Below are 16,368 nucleotides of genomic sequence, written 5' to 3' on the forward strand. Positions count from 1 at the left end.
TCCTACATAATCCATTCTTATTTTGTTCTTGGCATAGAGGTCAGACTGACTGTCCTTTGGAGGCCTGTAGGACAGGTTGAGTCACTCTTCCTTTCCTTCTCTCTGTGTACAAAACGTCCTTGATCAAGTTTCTATCACATAAATCATTCTTTGAGAAAGATCAGGTTGCCGGCTCTAAAAACAGGAGGGCTATGCATCTCCTCCATGTTTATACTGAATTTAAGAGGAATTGTCTAATGTACAAAATTAATTTTGGGAGTAGAGGTCAGCACACTGGATAGTTCATTTCAAGCTTAAACTAAAACCCAGAGCAGATCTACCATCCATTGTTTAAACCTCACCTAGCCCCGCAAAATCAAAACAGAACACGTGTATAGAATCCAGACCAAAGGGCCAATGACTAATTTTCATGCAAATTTAAGTATTAGAATGTCATTGATATAAAGTCTGCTTGTTGCTCTGATATTAGATTATAGGACTATGTGAAATTCTGTTTACAGTCTCTTGCCAAAAAACTACCTGCATGTCCTTGCCTTTGTTTTTGCCATTCATGAAATCAACAACAATGCCAGGTTGTTACCCAACATCACACTGGGATCCCAGATTTATGAGAATGCTTTTAGTCCACTGAGAGCCTCTCGGGCCACTTTGGATCTGCTTTTCACCTCAGAAGGCAACCCTATGAATTATCTCTGCAAGAGAGAGAAGAAGCTCATGGCCATCATTGGTGGGCTCACCTTCCACAATCCATCCAAATGTCCAACATCATAAATACATACAAGATTCCACAGGTATGTTATTTTTTTTCTTGTATTTTATTCTTCTAGATACACAGGGTTACTCTGTAGGAAACAAAGGGATGCAAGATACTCACTTAATGATAACACCTTGAATTTTATTGGTTCCACCAAATTCTTAATGGTTCTACACCAAGTAGAGCGGACTCACTGAATAAATAGCTGAATGAAGTGTCAACTTGCCGGTCCATCCAAATGATTCAATGGGTCTCTCTAGTAGTGAAGAAAAAGAGGAGTCAAGCCAATAAATGGTTCACCTGCTTTCCCTTAGCAATGATTTGGGTCAGTAATGGGCTGGATGATGGAAAATAAACTCAAGTTGAATCCCTTCTCTGGTTGCCAATCAGCTTCCAGGCACAGTACAAAGTGTTGGTCATAACCTTTAAGGCCCTATATGGCTTGGGCGCGAGTTACTCAAGGAAACGCCTCTCCCTACATAATCCACCAGCACTCTCAGAACATCCGGGAGGAATCTTTTGGATCATCCAAATACCAGATTATTGTCAATTTCCCACAAAGCATTTACTGTCATGGCCCCTAAACTGTGGAATGCTTTACTGGTAGAGATCCAACTGATTACTACTCTAGAAGCTTTTAAGAAAGCGATTAAAACGGACCTTTTCCGGTGGGCTTATCCCCCTAATCTTGTATAAAACTAAAGGGACATCCCACGCTGAGTATGTGAATGATATGTTGATATATGAATGTTAACGTGCTGTCTTGATTTTAACACGTATTTTATATATGGAAATTGGTGTTCCATTTTTATTGTTGTAAGCCCACCTCGATCTGTAAGGAGAGGCGGGAAATATAAATAAACTTTTATTATTTATTATTATTATTGTAGACTTCAACAGAGAAAAGTTTTCTTTTACCAAAACTACCTGCCATTAACACATTACTATGAGGGAGCATGCACTGTCTTTAGCCAATGATTTTCTAACGCAATATTTTTTACCCAAATGCAATATATCTTCTTTTTCTGTATCAATCTGGTTAGAACCCTCTCCTAAGAGTCTTCTGTGGACCAGAAATCTCTCCCACAAAATGGCCTTTAATATGACTGAGAACAGCTGTCCTATGCAAAGCCAGACTGCCAATCTGTGTAACTCTGTTTTGCTAAACCAGGGTTGAGGAACCTTTAGAGATTGTCCATATATATATGGAGTATTTATACCCTTCTCTTCAGCCACAAAGGTGCTCAGAGCGGCTTACATTTTTTAAAATTAGACAATTCCCTGCCATCAGGCTTACAATCTCATAAGACATGACAGAGAAGGGGAAGGGAATGGTGGGGAAGGGATCAAGTTCATTGGTTCCTCTCTCTCTATGGGGCCATGGACATGGCAGATGGGCTGGAGGGAGGGCTCTTCATCTAGGCCTGATGGTGCTGGCCTGCCTCTCTCTCCCTCTGAAATTACATTAGAATTACTTATTCCACCATCCCTAACCTTTGATCATATCATCTGGGTCTGAATGGTGAGACATTGAAGGTGACAGATTCCTCACTTTCACTCTACCATCAATAATACTAGGCTTTCAAGAGATCAGAGATGTATCCTTTCAACCCTTAACCAACAATGTAGGAATGGACTTGGGAATTTCTGTATAAAAATCATGTGCTGTATCATAAAGTTGAACCCTCTCCACCAGTTTCTATTCACTGGAACGTCCTCTCTGATGATTTATTGGGGGATACAGATGAGTTGGATGCATTCCTTAGGGTTTTTAATATATGTTTTATGATTTGATTAGCTCACCTATGGCCCTCTTCTTGACCCTGTCCTGAGAGATAAAACCCATTTCCCCTCATTCTTTGGGATGATTCGAAATGAAAGGCTTCAGTATGAAGGGATTGTGCAGCTCCTGAAGCATTTTGGATGGAACTGGGTTGGTCTTCTTCTATCAGATGATGACAATGGAGAAACGTTTCTTCGAACTCTGAAACCAAAGCTCTCACAGAACAATATTTGCCTGGCAATGACTGAGGTCATTCCAATTGTGGGAAGCTATGTAACAAAATTTCGTACTGATATCCTCATAAGGATTTCCTCCATCCTCTGGTTGTCCAAACTCAATGTATTTATTGCCCATGGGAATGATCAATCTATGGAAGGTTTACGAATAATTCTTGAAAATTTTGAATTTATTCATATGCATCCCATGGAGAGGGTTTGGGTCATAACTTCTCAGTGGGATGTCACAACTCTTTTCCCTTGGAATAAACTCACAGTAAGATCCCTCAATGGCAGTTTGTCTTTCTCACAGCACACAAATGTATTGCCAGGATTTCAGGATTTTCTTGAGGCCATAAATCCATATGAGTCAAGAATATATTTCATCCAGCAGTTTTGGACCACTGCTTTTCTTTGTTCATTAGCATTATTTGGCGTTTATAGGGTGAACCTGGTTAACTGCACTGGGGAGGAGAATCTGAGTCACCTCCCTGGAACTGTGTTTGAAAGAAGACTATCTGGTCAGAGCTACAGCATCTACAATTCTGTTTATGTTGTAGCACATTCTCTACATGCCCTGTTTTCATGGAGAGCCAAACAAAAGAGAAATGGGATCAGAAATAGACAGAAACATTTGAAAATGCAGCCATGGCAGGTAAGTGATGCCCCTTCCCATTACACATCAAATATAAGAATCCCACTTAATGGGATTTTTATGGTTTAAAGAAGTGCTGTTGGTGGTTCACTTTCCAAACCACAGAATGGGATGATGATCTGCCTGCTTGCAACATAAGTTGCTTCATTTTGCAATGACTGAAAGTGCTCTCCAAACCTACCCTTGAAGCCAGGCAGCCACTTCAACTTCAACAGAACGAGTGTCAGACTTGAGTTTGACTTCAAAGGTACTTGAGAATCAGGTGCTGAGTGATGATGCATCCAACTTTTCTGGCAGAGAGGCATGATGTGACAAGCAACATCGGGGACCCATGAGGCTCACTATTGCCTCAGAAATTCTTCTGAGTGATGGAGGCTGCCTTGTTTCAAAGGTAGGTTTTTGCAGGCAGCATCAGGAGTTCAAAGTATGAAAGGAAGCTATTTTTTCCAATGCAAGGTCTCAGCCAAAGTTGTAAAAACAGAAACCATAGGATGAGAATAGATAGAGTTATAAACATGATATGTCTTAAATAATGATACTAGCACCCAGAGCAGAAAAAAGTGGCTCGGTCCTGCTCCCATGGTGGGCAGTCTACCCAAGGGACACAATGTCAGGCTGTGCCACTGGTACATTTTTTGTTCACCTCCCCACCATGCATGTGCACCGTCACACAAACACACTGCAGGTGACATCCAAGTACCTCCTACTGTCCTCCTATAGCCCATCCCATTGGATTCCTCCCCCCTTTGATTGGGCACACAGTTGCACGTGCGATATTCTACAGGTGCAAGGCATCAGAGCATACTGGCGAATCACAATCATGCTCCCCCATACATGCCCCCTTCACCTCCCTTCACGTCATCCCCCTCCACCCCCGTTAGACTATCTGGTTTTGGTATGTTGCACTTACATTCATTGGAGGCTTCACTCATTCAGTTTTTTGCTTTGCCCCAATCCTGCACTAGCATTTTACTATTTATATGCAAAGATGTGCATTTTCCAGGCTAATCTGGAGAATCCCAGCTTCTTTTTGCTTTTGATTTTAGCTCTGGAGCACATCTCCTTTCTAGTTTCTACCCGCTTTGGAGTTGTGTGTCTGATAATAATAATAATAATAATAATAATAATAATAATAATAGTTTATTTATATTTTCCCACCTCTCCCAGATGGATTGAGGTGGGATTAAAGTCTGCTAAAATACATACATCAATACTTAAAATACATATAAAAACACATCAATAAAATTAATAGCAATTAATCTTAAAACCTAACTTTTCATCAGGTGGCAATGCAGCAAAGTTATACAATGGTCAGAGGGTATTTCTTACATAAGGTCAGGTAGGTAAGCTCGCTGGAAGAGATCCGTCTTAAGTGCTCTCTTAAATGCCTCCAAGGAGTATATGAGACGGATCTTTTCCGGAAGACCATTCCACAATTTCGAAGCAGCTGCTGTAAAGGCTCTCTGGGAGGTCGATATAAGCCTAGCTGACTGATGTTCTAGCACATTCTTTCCAGTTATTCTGAGAGTACAGGGCAGATTGTGTAGGGAGAAGTGTTCCTGCAAGTAACTCAGGCCCAAGCCATATAGGGCTTTAAAGGTAATAACCAACGCCTTGTATTGCACCCAGAAGCTAATCAGCAGCCAGTGAAGGGATTTTATCTGGTCAAACCTGGATGAATTTGGTTGCTGCATTTTGAACCAACTGAACCTTCCGAACTTGGTGCAAGAGTAGCCCCATGTAGCCTATTGCGAGTACCTCTGTTTTCCCTGGATTCAGCTTGAGTTTGTTTTCCCTCATCACCAACCCAACCCAAAGTAGGCATCCATATAATTGCTCTGCCTTCAAAGTGGCTGGAAGCTGCTTTATTTTTCCTGTTTGTTCCACCCTGTAATCCCTCTTATTGGATTTAATAGTATAGAGCCTGTAGAGCTTTTCAGTTCGGAAAACCGATTTTGTCCCTTTCAGTGATTATATATTGCCGAAATAAAGCAGGTAGATACCTGGGCAGTCTACTGGTGAATTAACCTGACAAAGATGCTTGCTGTGTCATGTTGGAACTCTTTGCCACCTATGTTTTATTTTTTATTTCTTAAACAAGAAATATATATATCTGACATATTTTTTACACTTTGAAGCTTATTGCACAGGCCCCTGGAATGGACCTGGTGTGTTACAAAAGGGGGCGTGCTGGGAATGGGAGGAGGCATAGAATGCATCTTACTGCACAGGAGAACATTGCTGCTGCTGCTGCTACTGCCAGAAGTTCCCATCATGTTTTGGATGTGCCCCAGAGAGAGCAATTTTCAGGAACGCTTCTAAAGAGTTCTTGAAAATCACCCCCTCTCGAACGCATCTGGAATGCAATGGGAATTTCTGGCAGTGACATCGTCATTCTCCTGTGTGGCAAGATGCATTCTATGCCACATCCTGTTCCCATCACGCTTCCTTTTGTAATGCACCAGGCCTGTTGCAGCAACCTGTGCGATAAAGCCCTTTATGTTGCAAAATTTGTTGGAATGTCTTCAGCCTTGGCATTGCTGGGCAGATTCCTGATTGAAATGGTGTCTTCATAGGGTTCTTGCCTCAGCCCTTCTTTGAACTGTTTATAGAAGCACTTTCAGTTATGGTAACTCTGTTTTTAATTCCAGAGTTAGAGGCTGTACAAACAGCCCATTCAGGGGTGGCTCTATGCTGCCCCTGAATGGGCTGGGTTGGGGACGCGGTAGCTGCATGCCACGCTCCCAACCCAGTGCAAAAAGAAGCAGCGAGACCCAGCTCCTATTTGCTCCCAAGAATGGGTGCCATAAGGGCAGCAGTGTGGCCTTATGACACCCATCACGCGCAACACTGTGTAAGCACTATGCACGAGCGACCTCATCATGGCCCGCCCCGTCTGTACGGGTGTGTGCCAAGATGGTGCCGGGGATGCACGGTAGTGTTGCTGAGCATATAAATGCTCAGCCCTCACGCAACCCTAGTCTGTGGTCAGGCCAGCACAAAATGCTGGTCTGTACCGATCTTTAGTTATTAAATCGTCTGTGGAGTCTCTCTAATTTTATTGGCATTTTGTTATCTGTCCCTGATGCTTCTTAATTGTGAAATATTAAGCACTTTCAGTTGAGTTTTAAGTAACAATTGATAGTTTGACAATAGAGGACCTGGACATCTTTCATGGGCTTCCTCCCAATGGGAATAGGGAGATACACAACTGTAGGGTGAACTGATAGAAAGAACAAGAGATTGCTCCGTTCTTGTATCATTGTTGTGCTACGTTTTCCTTTGAGAGGGGAACCAACTATTGAATTGCACAGAGAGCAACTACCAAAGAAAAAGAGAGGATGATCTCTCCCTGAATTGTTAGGCCACCTCATCCCAGGCTGTTTCTGTATTTTGCAGCTATTCCTTGTTCAGTTTACAAAATTCAGTGAATGCACTTTGAGCTTTATGAAATCTGTGTAGAGTGGTTAAATCAATGATCAAGACTGAGGTGACAAAGCTGAGATGACAGCAAATTTCAGAGAGAGACCCCATTAACCCTTTCCCTACCATTTCACTAAGTGTTATGTTTTTTCATCAATAAAGCTTTGCTCTTTTCTGAGGAACATTCACTTTAACAATAGTGTTGGAGAAGAAATAATTTTCAATGAGCATGGGGACCTGGAATTTGGATATGATATTATCAACTTGATCACATTCCGCAACCAAAGCTTCCAAAGAGTCCAGGTTGGGAGGATGGATCCCAAAGCTCCTGATGGAAAGCGTTTCAGCATTAACAGAAGTGCCATTTTGTGGAATCACAAGTTTCAACAGGTAGAGATAATTTTTTTAACGCTTTCAGTTACCTAGTCTGTACCTGTGGTAGAAGAGTGAAATTCACCATTTACTGGGCATACATACACTGGGCCTATGAGATTTCTAGTTGATGCATGGGCTAAAGCATGCGGTTGATATATACACCAACCAAATGAACCTGTTGGAAAGCATGTACTTTAAATTACCTTCCATGCTGCACTGGGTGCTAAGGGTCAATATCTTTCCTCCCTAATTTTCAGGACCAATGAGGAGGAAAATAAAATCTCTATCAATCCTTGCCCCTCATGGCTGGTCACCCAGGCAAGTGATGCAGTAAAACCATTACTTCAGTCCATAATCAATGCATCCTTCAGGGAGGGAAAATTTCCAGCCAGCTTGAAACAAGCGGTGGTCAAGCCATGAATGAAAAAACACTCCCTTGATCCCCTGGTAAGAAATAACTATAGGCCAGTCTCTCTTTTACCATTTTTGGACAAGGTGATCAAGAGGGCGGTTCACTTTCAGCTCCAAGCAGTCTTAGAGGAAGCCAATTATCTAGATCCATTTCAAACCGGCTTCAGGTCAGGATATGTAGTTGAGACCGCCATGGTCACCTTAGTTGATGATCTCCGTCTGGGCATTGACAGAGGAAGTGTGACCCTGTTGGTGCTCTTGGACCTCTCAGAAGCCTTTGATATCATTGACCATGGTATCATTCTGGAACATCTGAGCGAACTAGGAATCAGAGGCATTGCACTCCAGAGGCTCCGTTCCTATCTCTCGGGCAGATTCCAGATGGTGACGCCGGGAGACAGTTGCTCTTCTAAGCGAGAGCTAAAATTTGGCACCTCTCAGGGTGCCATTCTGTCTCCCATGCTGTTTAACAATTACATGAAGCCAATGGGTGAGATCATCCAGAGATATGGGGCGGGGTGTTGTCAGTGTGTTTCCTTATGTCTCGGACTGCTGCAGTGACTAAGGATGGCATCTCTCCTCTGAATGACTGTCTTGGGTCGGTAATGGACTGGATGAGGAAAAACAAACTCAAATTGAATCCAGAGAAAACAGAGGTACTTGAGCTAGGAACCCCAAATCCAGGGATGGAGATTTGTCAACTGGTCCTGGACGGGATCACACTTCCCCTAAACGGCTGTGTTAGCAGTTTGGGAGTCCTCCTGGATTTGTCTCTTCAGTTGTCATCTCAAATAGATGTGACAACCAGGAGTGCTTGTTTCAACTTCAGTTGATACGCCAACTGCAACCCTACTTGGACCAGGGGGACCTTGAAGCGGTGGTATATGCGCTGGTAACCTCTTGTCTTGATTTCTGCAACCTGTTCTACATGGGGCTACCCTTGTGCCAAGTTCGGAAAGTTCAACTGGTCCAAAATATGGCAGCCAGATTGGTCACCGGTAAATCCAGGTTTGACCACATTACACTTGTCCTAAAATATCTTCACTGGCTGCCAATTACCATCTGGGCACAGTACAAGGTGTTGGTTATTACCTTGAAAGCCCTACATAGCTTGGGCCCAGGTTATTGCAGGAACGTCTCTCCCTACATAATCCACCTCGCACTCTCAGTGTTAGGGTGTGTTGAAAAAGATCACGGCAGAGTTGTGGAGGAATGTCAACAAAAATAGAGCTTTACTCAGCAGAGTGTAAAACAAAATAAGCAAAGCAAAAAATATAGCAATGTGGCTAAGTACAAATATACACAATGCAAAAATAAATCAGCATAGCATAACTTGCTGCATGCCAGCAGTACTACAACTCTCTAGCAAAGAGAAAAAACATACTTCCCAGCAACATGAAAAGCAACAGGCTCCTGGCCAACATGGAGAATAATACACTCTCTAAAAACCAAGCAGATTCCCAAAACAGTTATACTCTGCTAAGTGGCTATCATAACCACCTGGCCCAATTGCCTGATTGCATCACTAATTGCCAGTGCACCCTCATCCAGTCACAATTTAGTATGCAAACTGGCATATCCTGACACTGGGACAAATCTATTACAATCACAAAAGACCAGATTGGTAAAAACCTCCCAGAGGTCCTTCGTTGCTGCCGCCCCCAAACTATGGAATGGCTTTCCGGAAGAGATCTGTCTTATTGCCACATTAGTTTCCTTTAAGAAGGCAGTCAAGACGGATCTCTTCCAGCAGGCCTTCCCACCTTGAGCCTTATGATCGATCCCCCATCCACTTTGGATGGTCCACTCCATTTGATTATAATTGATTTAAATTTTAACAGCAAATTTTATTAATTTAAGTTGGGGAGGGTTTAGGGGATTTGTTTAGTTATTGTTTTACTGTATTCTATCTTTATATCATTGTATTTTATCCTTGTTGTAATCCCACATCGATCCCCAGGGAGAGGTGGGAAAATATAAATAATAAATTATTATTATTTGGGAGGACCATCACCTCCCAAAAATAGTATTCTACGGTGAACTTGCCACGGGTCAGCATAAGAGAGGTACCCCAAAGAAGAGATACAAGGACTCCCTGAAACAACATCTTAGGCTTGGCCAAATTGATCACCAACAATGGTCTGCCCTGGCATCGCATCGGGAGGCATGGAGACACACTATCCACGATGCTGCAGCCTTTTTTGAAAGCTCACGGCGAACAAGTCTCGAAGAGAAATGACAACGCAGAAAGAACCACAACCTGGAAATATCACCCAAGGAGACTTTCCGCTGTGCTTTCTGCAACCGGACCTGTTTGTCCCGGATTGGCCTTTTTAGTCACCAACGCGCTTGTACAAAGCACGGGATGAGTCCTTCCTGAATCTTCGTTTGCGAAGCAAAGCCAGAGAGAGATAATTTTTTTATCAGATTCCCACAGATACCTATTTTGTTCAATACTGCATAAAAACAAACAATGAGATGGGTTGTTTCCCCACTTTCCACGGATGCATGGCTTGGCAAAAAATAAACTAATGCCCAGTTTCTTCAAATTCAGTTGACTGGTTAAGGATGATCCATACGTGAATAAAATATGGGGCTCAAGGTGGTGAGAGGAAGAAATCAGAAAACAGGTTATAGATGAGACATTATTATGAATACTGAAAGTGCAGGACTTTTGGGTTATGGAAAAATAATTTAATACTTTCCTCACCTAATCTGAAACTTTATTACACGGGGCTTGAACAGTGGAATTAGAGCTGGATAGTAGCATATGTGGTTGGACCTTATCACATGTCACTGTGTCTCTCCAGTTGCTGATCTGTAGTTCTTCTATTGCAGGAGCACTCCTTTTCATTGATGAGCAAAACCCATTGATGACTCTCAATCACACTGCTTTTCCTCTGTTGATGCATCTGTGATATATTCCTCCTGATGCAATTCCAATATGCAAGTAGTCATGTGGTGTGAATGGACATAATTCTGCTCCTCGTTTCCTCCCCGTCCTACATAAAAATAAATAAAAATTAGTAAAGTCTGAAAGGCATGCTGAGAAGGGCATAGGACAGAGAAGCAGGGTTATGAAGGCCAGTGTGTGGAAGCAAGGTGGAAGGCCAGGACCATGGTGATTTGGAAGAACTGGGTCATATTAACTATCCCCAATCTTATATTTTTGCATTTCCTAGACAAATGCAATTGTTGTGCCTAAGGGCCTGGTGTAATAAAGTCCTTGGCTTCCCAACATATTATGTACAACCTCCATTAGCACTATAGAGTTTCTTATTACACTTCTACCACAGTTTAATTACACTAATCAGACAATGAATGCCACTTTCAGTTGGTTCTGATGACATCTGCCACAAAATTCAAGATTAAAGAAGTACAGCTGTGACAATCTAGTCTATTTTCCCCTTCAATGTCCTTCTTGATGTTTTTCACCAGACAACTCCTCGTGCCACATGTGTTGACAGCTGTAGCCCTGGTTTCAGCAAGATTGTCCAGCCAATGGAGCAAATTTGTTGCTATGGATGTGCTCAGTGCCCTGAAGAGAGGATTTCACTCTATGCTGGTGAGTACAAAATAGTTATTTGGGAAGGAGTGGAATGAGGGATCCAGATTCTTTTATGGTGGGCTTACTGAATTCAAATCCTTAAATAGACTAAGACATTCAGAATGAAAAATTGATTGTGATCTTGAATGAATATGTGAAATTGCATGGGCAATATCAAATACCTCTTACATAACACAAGTGACTGTGATGTGATACCTGTTAAATCTAGAAGTTATGTAGAAGTAGCACTGAGAGATTTCACTGCTGAATTTCAGATGCAGATCAATGTGAGAAATGCCCAGAAGAGCAGTATCCGAACAATAATCAGACTCAGTGTATTCCCAAAACTGTGACCTACCTATCATACAGTGAACCCTTGGGAGCAACTTTGGCTAGCTGTGCCATTTTGTTTTCCACCATCACCGTTCTAGTGGCCTGGATTTTCATTCACCACCGACATACTCCTCTTGTCAAAGCCAACAACTGGAACATTACATGTGTGTTGCTTGCGACACTTTTGCTTTGCCTTCTGTCCTCCTTCCTTTTCATTGGAAGACCTGGGAAGGTGTCCTGCCTCCTGCGACAAATCATCTTTGGCATTGTCTTCTCAACTGCTGTTTCATCTGTGTTGGCTAAAACCATTACTGTGGTTTTGGCTTTCATGGCCACCAAGCCAGGAAACAGAATGAAGAAATGGGTTGGAAATAGACTGGGACTATCTATTGTTGTTCTGTGTTCACTAATTCAAAGTGGGATCTGTGTTATATGGCTGACAACATGTCCTCCCTTCCCAGAGCTTGACATGCACTCCCAGACCAGTGAGATCATAGTGCAATGCAATGAAGGCTCAGATGTCATGTTCTATATTGTTCTGGGCTACATGGGTCTTCTGGCCATCACCAGCTTCACTGTGGCTTTCTTTGCCAGGAAGTTGCCCAATAGTTTCAATGAAGCCAAGCTGATCACCTTCAGCATGTTGGTGTTTTGTACTGTTTGGGTCTCTTTTGTCCCTTCCTACCTAAGTACCAAAGGGAAATACATGGTGGCTGTGGAGATCTTCTCCATCTTGGCTTCCAGTCTTGGTTTACTGGGTTTCATCTTCCTCCCCAAAAGCTACCTTATAATTCTGAGACCTGAACTAAACAGCAGAGAGCAACTAGTAAGAAAAAAATGAGGATGATCTTCACGTTTATTTCTTAATATTCCTTGACCTGCTTTCTATTGCGCTCACCACCTATTCCCATTGCTTCTTCCCTCCTACTTGCCAACCCTTCTTCTCAATCTTCTCACCAACTCTGTCTGTTTCAGACTCAGTCAATTCCACCATCCAACCCTCTTTTGTCACTACCAGACACCAATCCCATGCAGCCCACATCTTACATATTTCAAACCTACCATTCTCAAAACTACCCTGAATAGCTGCACATATCACATACCCCCATGTCAACTAGCTATCTACTTCCTCATAAGCCATAGCAACCGAAGGGTGGTGTATAAATACCATAAATAAATAAATAAATAAATAAATAAATAAATAAATAAGGATGCTTGGCTGCACATCATTAATGCCTTGGAGGGACCAAAAAGAGACTATAAAAAGTTTGCTGATTGACATCGAAAATTGGAGTGGGACTTAAAATTGGGTGACAAGGTATATTTATCAACCAAACATTTGAAAACAAGGCACCCTACTAAGAAGCTGAGACCTAATTTGTAGGGCCCTTTGAAGTCAAGAGACTGGTGAATAATGTGAAGGCAGATTTGAGTTTGCCAAAAGCATATAGACATTTACAACCTGTTTTTCATTTCAGTCTGCTAAAACCTGCCCTAACCATTGAACGCTGGAGGACTGAGAAAGCTCCTCCTTTGCCAATGCTAGTAGATGGGGAGCTTAACTTTGAAATATCCAAGATATTGGACTCTAGAATACAGAAAGGGAGGTTACAATATTTAGTTCGCTGAAAATATTTCCCAATTGATCATGATGGGGGCAAGTGGGGGCAAATCATGTCAAAGCTCCTATATTAGTTGGGGAATTTCATTCCAGTTATCCTGACAAACCTGGGAGTACAAATTAAATGCTTCTTATTTTTGGGGGGTAGGAGTGGGGGGTTGGACTGTCAGAAGCATACATGCATACGTGGATTTTGTCAGAGGTCTGAGACAGAGACAGAGATGGTAGTACCTACAAAAGGAAGACCTTTGGGACTGCAACAATATGTCAGATGCATATTTTCCAAAGCCCTGGAGAAAAATGAACACATTGCCCACTTCCCCTCTTACTGCTCTTACTGCTACCTTTACTTCTGATCTCCTTTTAATTCTGTTCACATATTTGAAAAACCACACATTATTTTCCAAGCCATCTGTCCCACAGTGCCTTGGCTCCAACTCTCCCCCCCTTCCCAACCCAAGCATTTAAGACAGGGGTAGGGAACCTGCGGCCCGCGGGCCGGATGCGGCCCGGCAAGGACTTGGGACTGGCCCCAGCCTGGTCCTGCCGCTGATTGCCGCCGGCGCCTTTGGGGGACAATTGTCTATAGAAGCCTCAGAAACATGCATTTATATTAACATTTTTTAAAAAATCAGCAAATTTTTTCGCATGTCCTCCATTTTTTTTAAAAAAAGTGTCTTCCATTTGAAAATTTTGTCCTACATTTGTCCTGGTTTATTTATATATTTAATTTTTTAAAAAAATCTTTAATTATTTATTTTTTGGCTTCGGCCCCCCAGTTGTCTGAGGGACAGCAACCCGGCCCCCGGCTCAAAAAGGTTGCCTACCCCTGATTTAAGGTATGAGCCACTTTGGTCATGCCATTCCATCTTGTTCTTCTTTTCTTCTGTTATCTCTCTGAAATTTCTTAAGTTGTGATCTGTGGGTCAAAAGAATATTGTGACCCCTGTTATCAAGCGCCTCAATATGAATTTGTGGAATTTGTAGGCTTCTGCCTTTCCTGGCTACCAAAATGCAAAATTTGATGCTATCTAGTTTTGAGGAAAGGATTAATTCTTTCAACAATGGAAATGGAAGCATATTTGTGTCACAGAGCCTTGTTGCATGAGATAAGAAAGCCAAAAAGGAGTGCGAGAGCAGTGGCTTTCTCTGATCTTTCATTCTCTTCCTGAGGGAGACGGTCATGCCGAGGGAGATGCTTGTAAGAAGTGTGTCTTTTGCTGTACTGGAAAAATCAGTTCAACAAAAAGCATGCTTTTATGACTGTTTCCCTTGGGAATAGAATGGAAGTGTTACAAGATGATGCAGAGAGGCATGGAGAAAGCCACTACTCCCACATTCCTTTTTGGCTTTCTTTTCTCATGTGATCAGGCTAAAAGACCAAAGTTGAGCCTTCTGCCAATTTGATCATATGGGATAGGGAAAGCCTTCTTTAAATTATTTGCTAAATAATTTGATCACTTCTTGCAGGGCAAAGTAAGTCCCCCCTTTTCCTGCCACTTTTGACCCGATCAGGTAGTGGCCAATGGAGAACAGGGGCAGAGAAGGATCACCACTGGCTATGGTCCAAGATCTAGTATGGGATGATGATGTGACCCAATCAATCAATCAATCAATCAATCATTGATTGATGTGACCCTCTGGAACTGCCAGATGACCACCACCCCCAGGAGGTCCCTGGGGGTGCCTGCATTGGCTATCAGAACATAGGCAGCAACATTCCTCACTGGATGGTCCCCCACCAGCCAGTATACAACAATATTGGGGATAGAGGGGGAAGGAGGAGAATACAAGAAAGGATCACAGCCAATATCTGGTACTACATGCCCACAGTGGAAGCATAACGTTGAGTAATCTTCAAGTCTGTTCAAAGACTAGGGTTTGCAAAGCTGGTAGCTTCCTGTTTTTGAAAAGCGGTTGATTGAGCACCGCTTGTAGCTGGATTTTAGGAGGGACGCAGTCAGGCAGCAGCAACAGCGGCATTTTCACTGCAATAATACCTGCCTGCAAATCTAACCCGGGAGAATCAAATTGGGATTATTTGGGGTGCGATAAATTCCTATATTGGACCAGGTTTATGGGAAACATGTTCCTAATTTCAAAGTGTGCACACTGGTTACTTGCCCATTAGTAGGTCCAGTGCAAGGTCTTGAGTTCAATATTAAAACCCCTCAGGACTTCTGAACTAAAGGCCTAATGGATTAAAAAAAAAACTGGGCAAAAAATGCTGCCGATGACCTTTGAGGTTTTCAATAAATATCACAATTAATAAATATTAGGAACAATACAGATAGGACAAAAGAAGTCAATTTAATTTCTTTTTTTTAAAAACTTACACATAACAAGAATTAGCTAAATAACTTTTTCTCCTTAAAGGGGGATGGGGAAAAAAAGAAGAGAAGTATAATTCAACATGATTTATGTTTAATCTTAATCCCATTATTAGTTCTATGAATGTTTATATCATGTTTGTTTGTTTGTCTGTGATCTTATGATTTTGTGTTTGTTTGTGACTTTTAAAGATGCAATGAATAAAGATTATTTTAAAAAAATTAGGAAAAAGTGCTACCAATGACCTTTGAAGCTTCCAATAAATATCCAAATTAATATGCCATAGGATATTAATATATTAGGAAAAAAATTAATGGGAAAGTATAACATATATAAATAACTTTGCACTTGTTGCTAATAATTACAATCTTCTGAAAGGTTGAAATCATCCAAACAGGATAATAAAGCAACATGACACCAAAAAGATCAAAGGGAAGTAAAGAAACCTTTTTAAAATGTACTATCTTCCAAGATTCTCTGGAGAGGGAAGGGCAGGACACGGTGAATGGGAAAGGTTCATCTTAGGTCAGTTTACCTTCACCTCAGATGGTAGTTAGTACCAAAGACACCTCCCTGACGAGAAAGTTGTGAAGGTTCACATGAGACCAGAAGCTCAATAAGTTCTCATCTTAAACTATTGCTGTTATTGTTATTGTGTACTTTCAAGTCATTTATGATTTATGCTAAGGAGACCACAATAAAATCACTCCTGACAGATGGTCATCCATCAACTGTTTAAAAACCTCCAAAGAAGGAGACGCCACCACCCTCCAAGGCAGCATATTCTACTTTTGGACAGCTCTTACTGTCCGGAATTTCTGCCTAATGTTTTGATGGAATCTCTTTTCCTGTAGTTTGTGTACTGTGCTTTCCCCCATTTATCTCAGTTGGAAAGTTTGATACAGTATATTCCATGACCC

General features: G+C 41.9%; 1 protein-coding gene across 1 annotated transcript; it reads left to right on the forward strand.

The window, feature by feature from the left end:
• Positions 1-507: 507 nt before the first annotated feature.
• LOC149303994 (vomeronasal type-2 receptor 26-like) lies at positions 508-12,337 on the forward strand. The gene is made up of 5 exons (XM_089480502.1): positions 508-791; positions 2,553-3,407; positions 6,993-7,220; positions 11,055-11,181; positions 11,439-12,337. The coding sequence occupies exons 1-5, from the start codon at positions 756-758 to the stop codon at positions 12,335-12,337; spliced, it is 2,145 nt and encodes a 714-aa protein (XP_089336628.1). The 5' UTR covers positions 508-755.
• Positions 12,338-16,368: the final 4,031 nt, after the last annotated feature.

The sequence above is a fragment of the Sceloporus occidentalis genome, unplaced genomic scaffold, assembly GCF_023333645.1.
Source record: "Sceloporus occidentalis isolate IW3139 unplaced genomic scaffold, rSceOcc1.0.p SCAF_14, whole genome shotgun sequence".
Taxonomy (NCBI): domain Eukaryota; kingdom Metazoa; phylum Chordata; class Lepidosauria; order Squamata; family Phrynosomatidae; genus Sceloporus; species Sceloporus occidentalis.

Excerpts from the sequence above, each read along its gene's own strand:
- LOC149303994 (XM_089480502.1), top strand. The coding sequence starts at position 756 with ATGTCCAACATCATAAATACATACAAGATTCCACAG. Across the intron at positions 792-2,552 it reads ATACATACAAGATTCCACAG|CTCACCTATGGCCCTCTTCT; the intron begins GTATGTTATTTT and ends TGATTTGATTAG. Across the intron at positions 11,182-11,438 it reads GAGGATTTCACTCTATGCTG|ATGCAGATCAATGTGAGAAA; the intron begins GTGAGTACAAAA and ends GCTGAATTTCAG.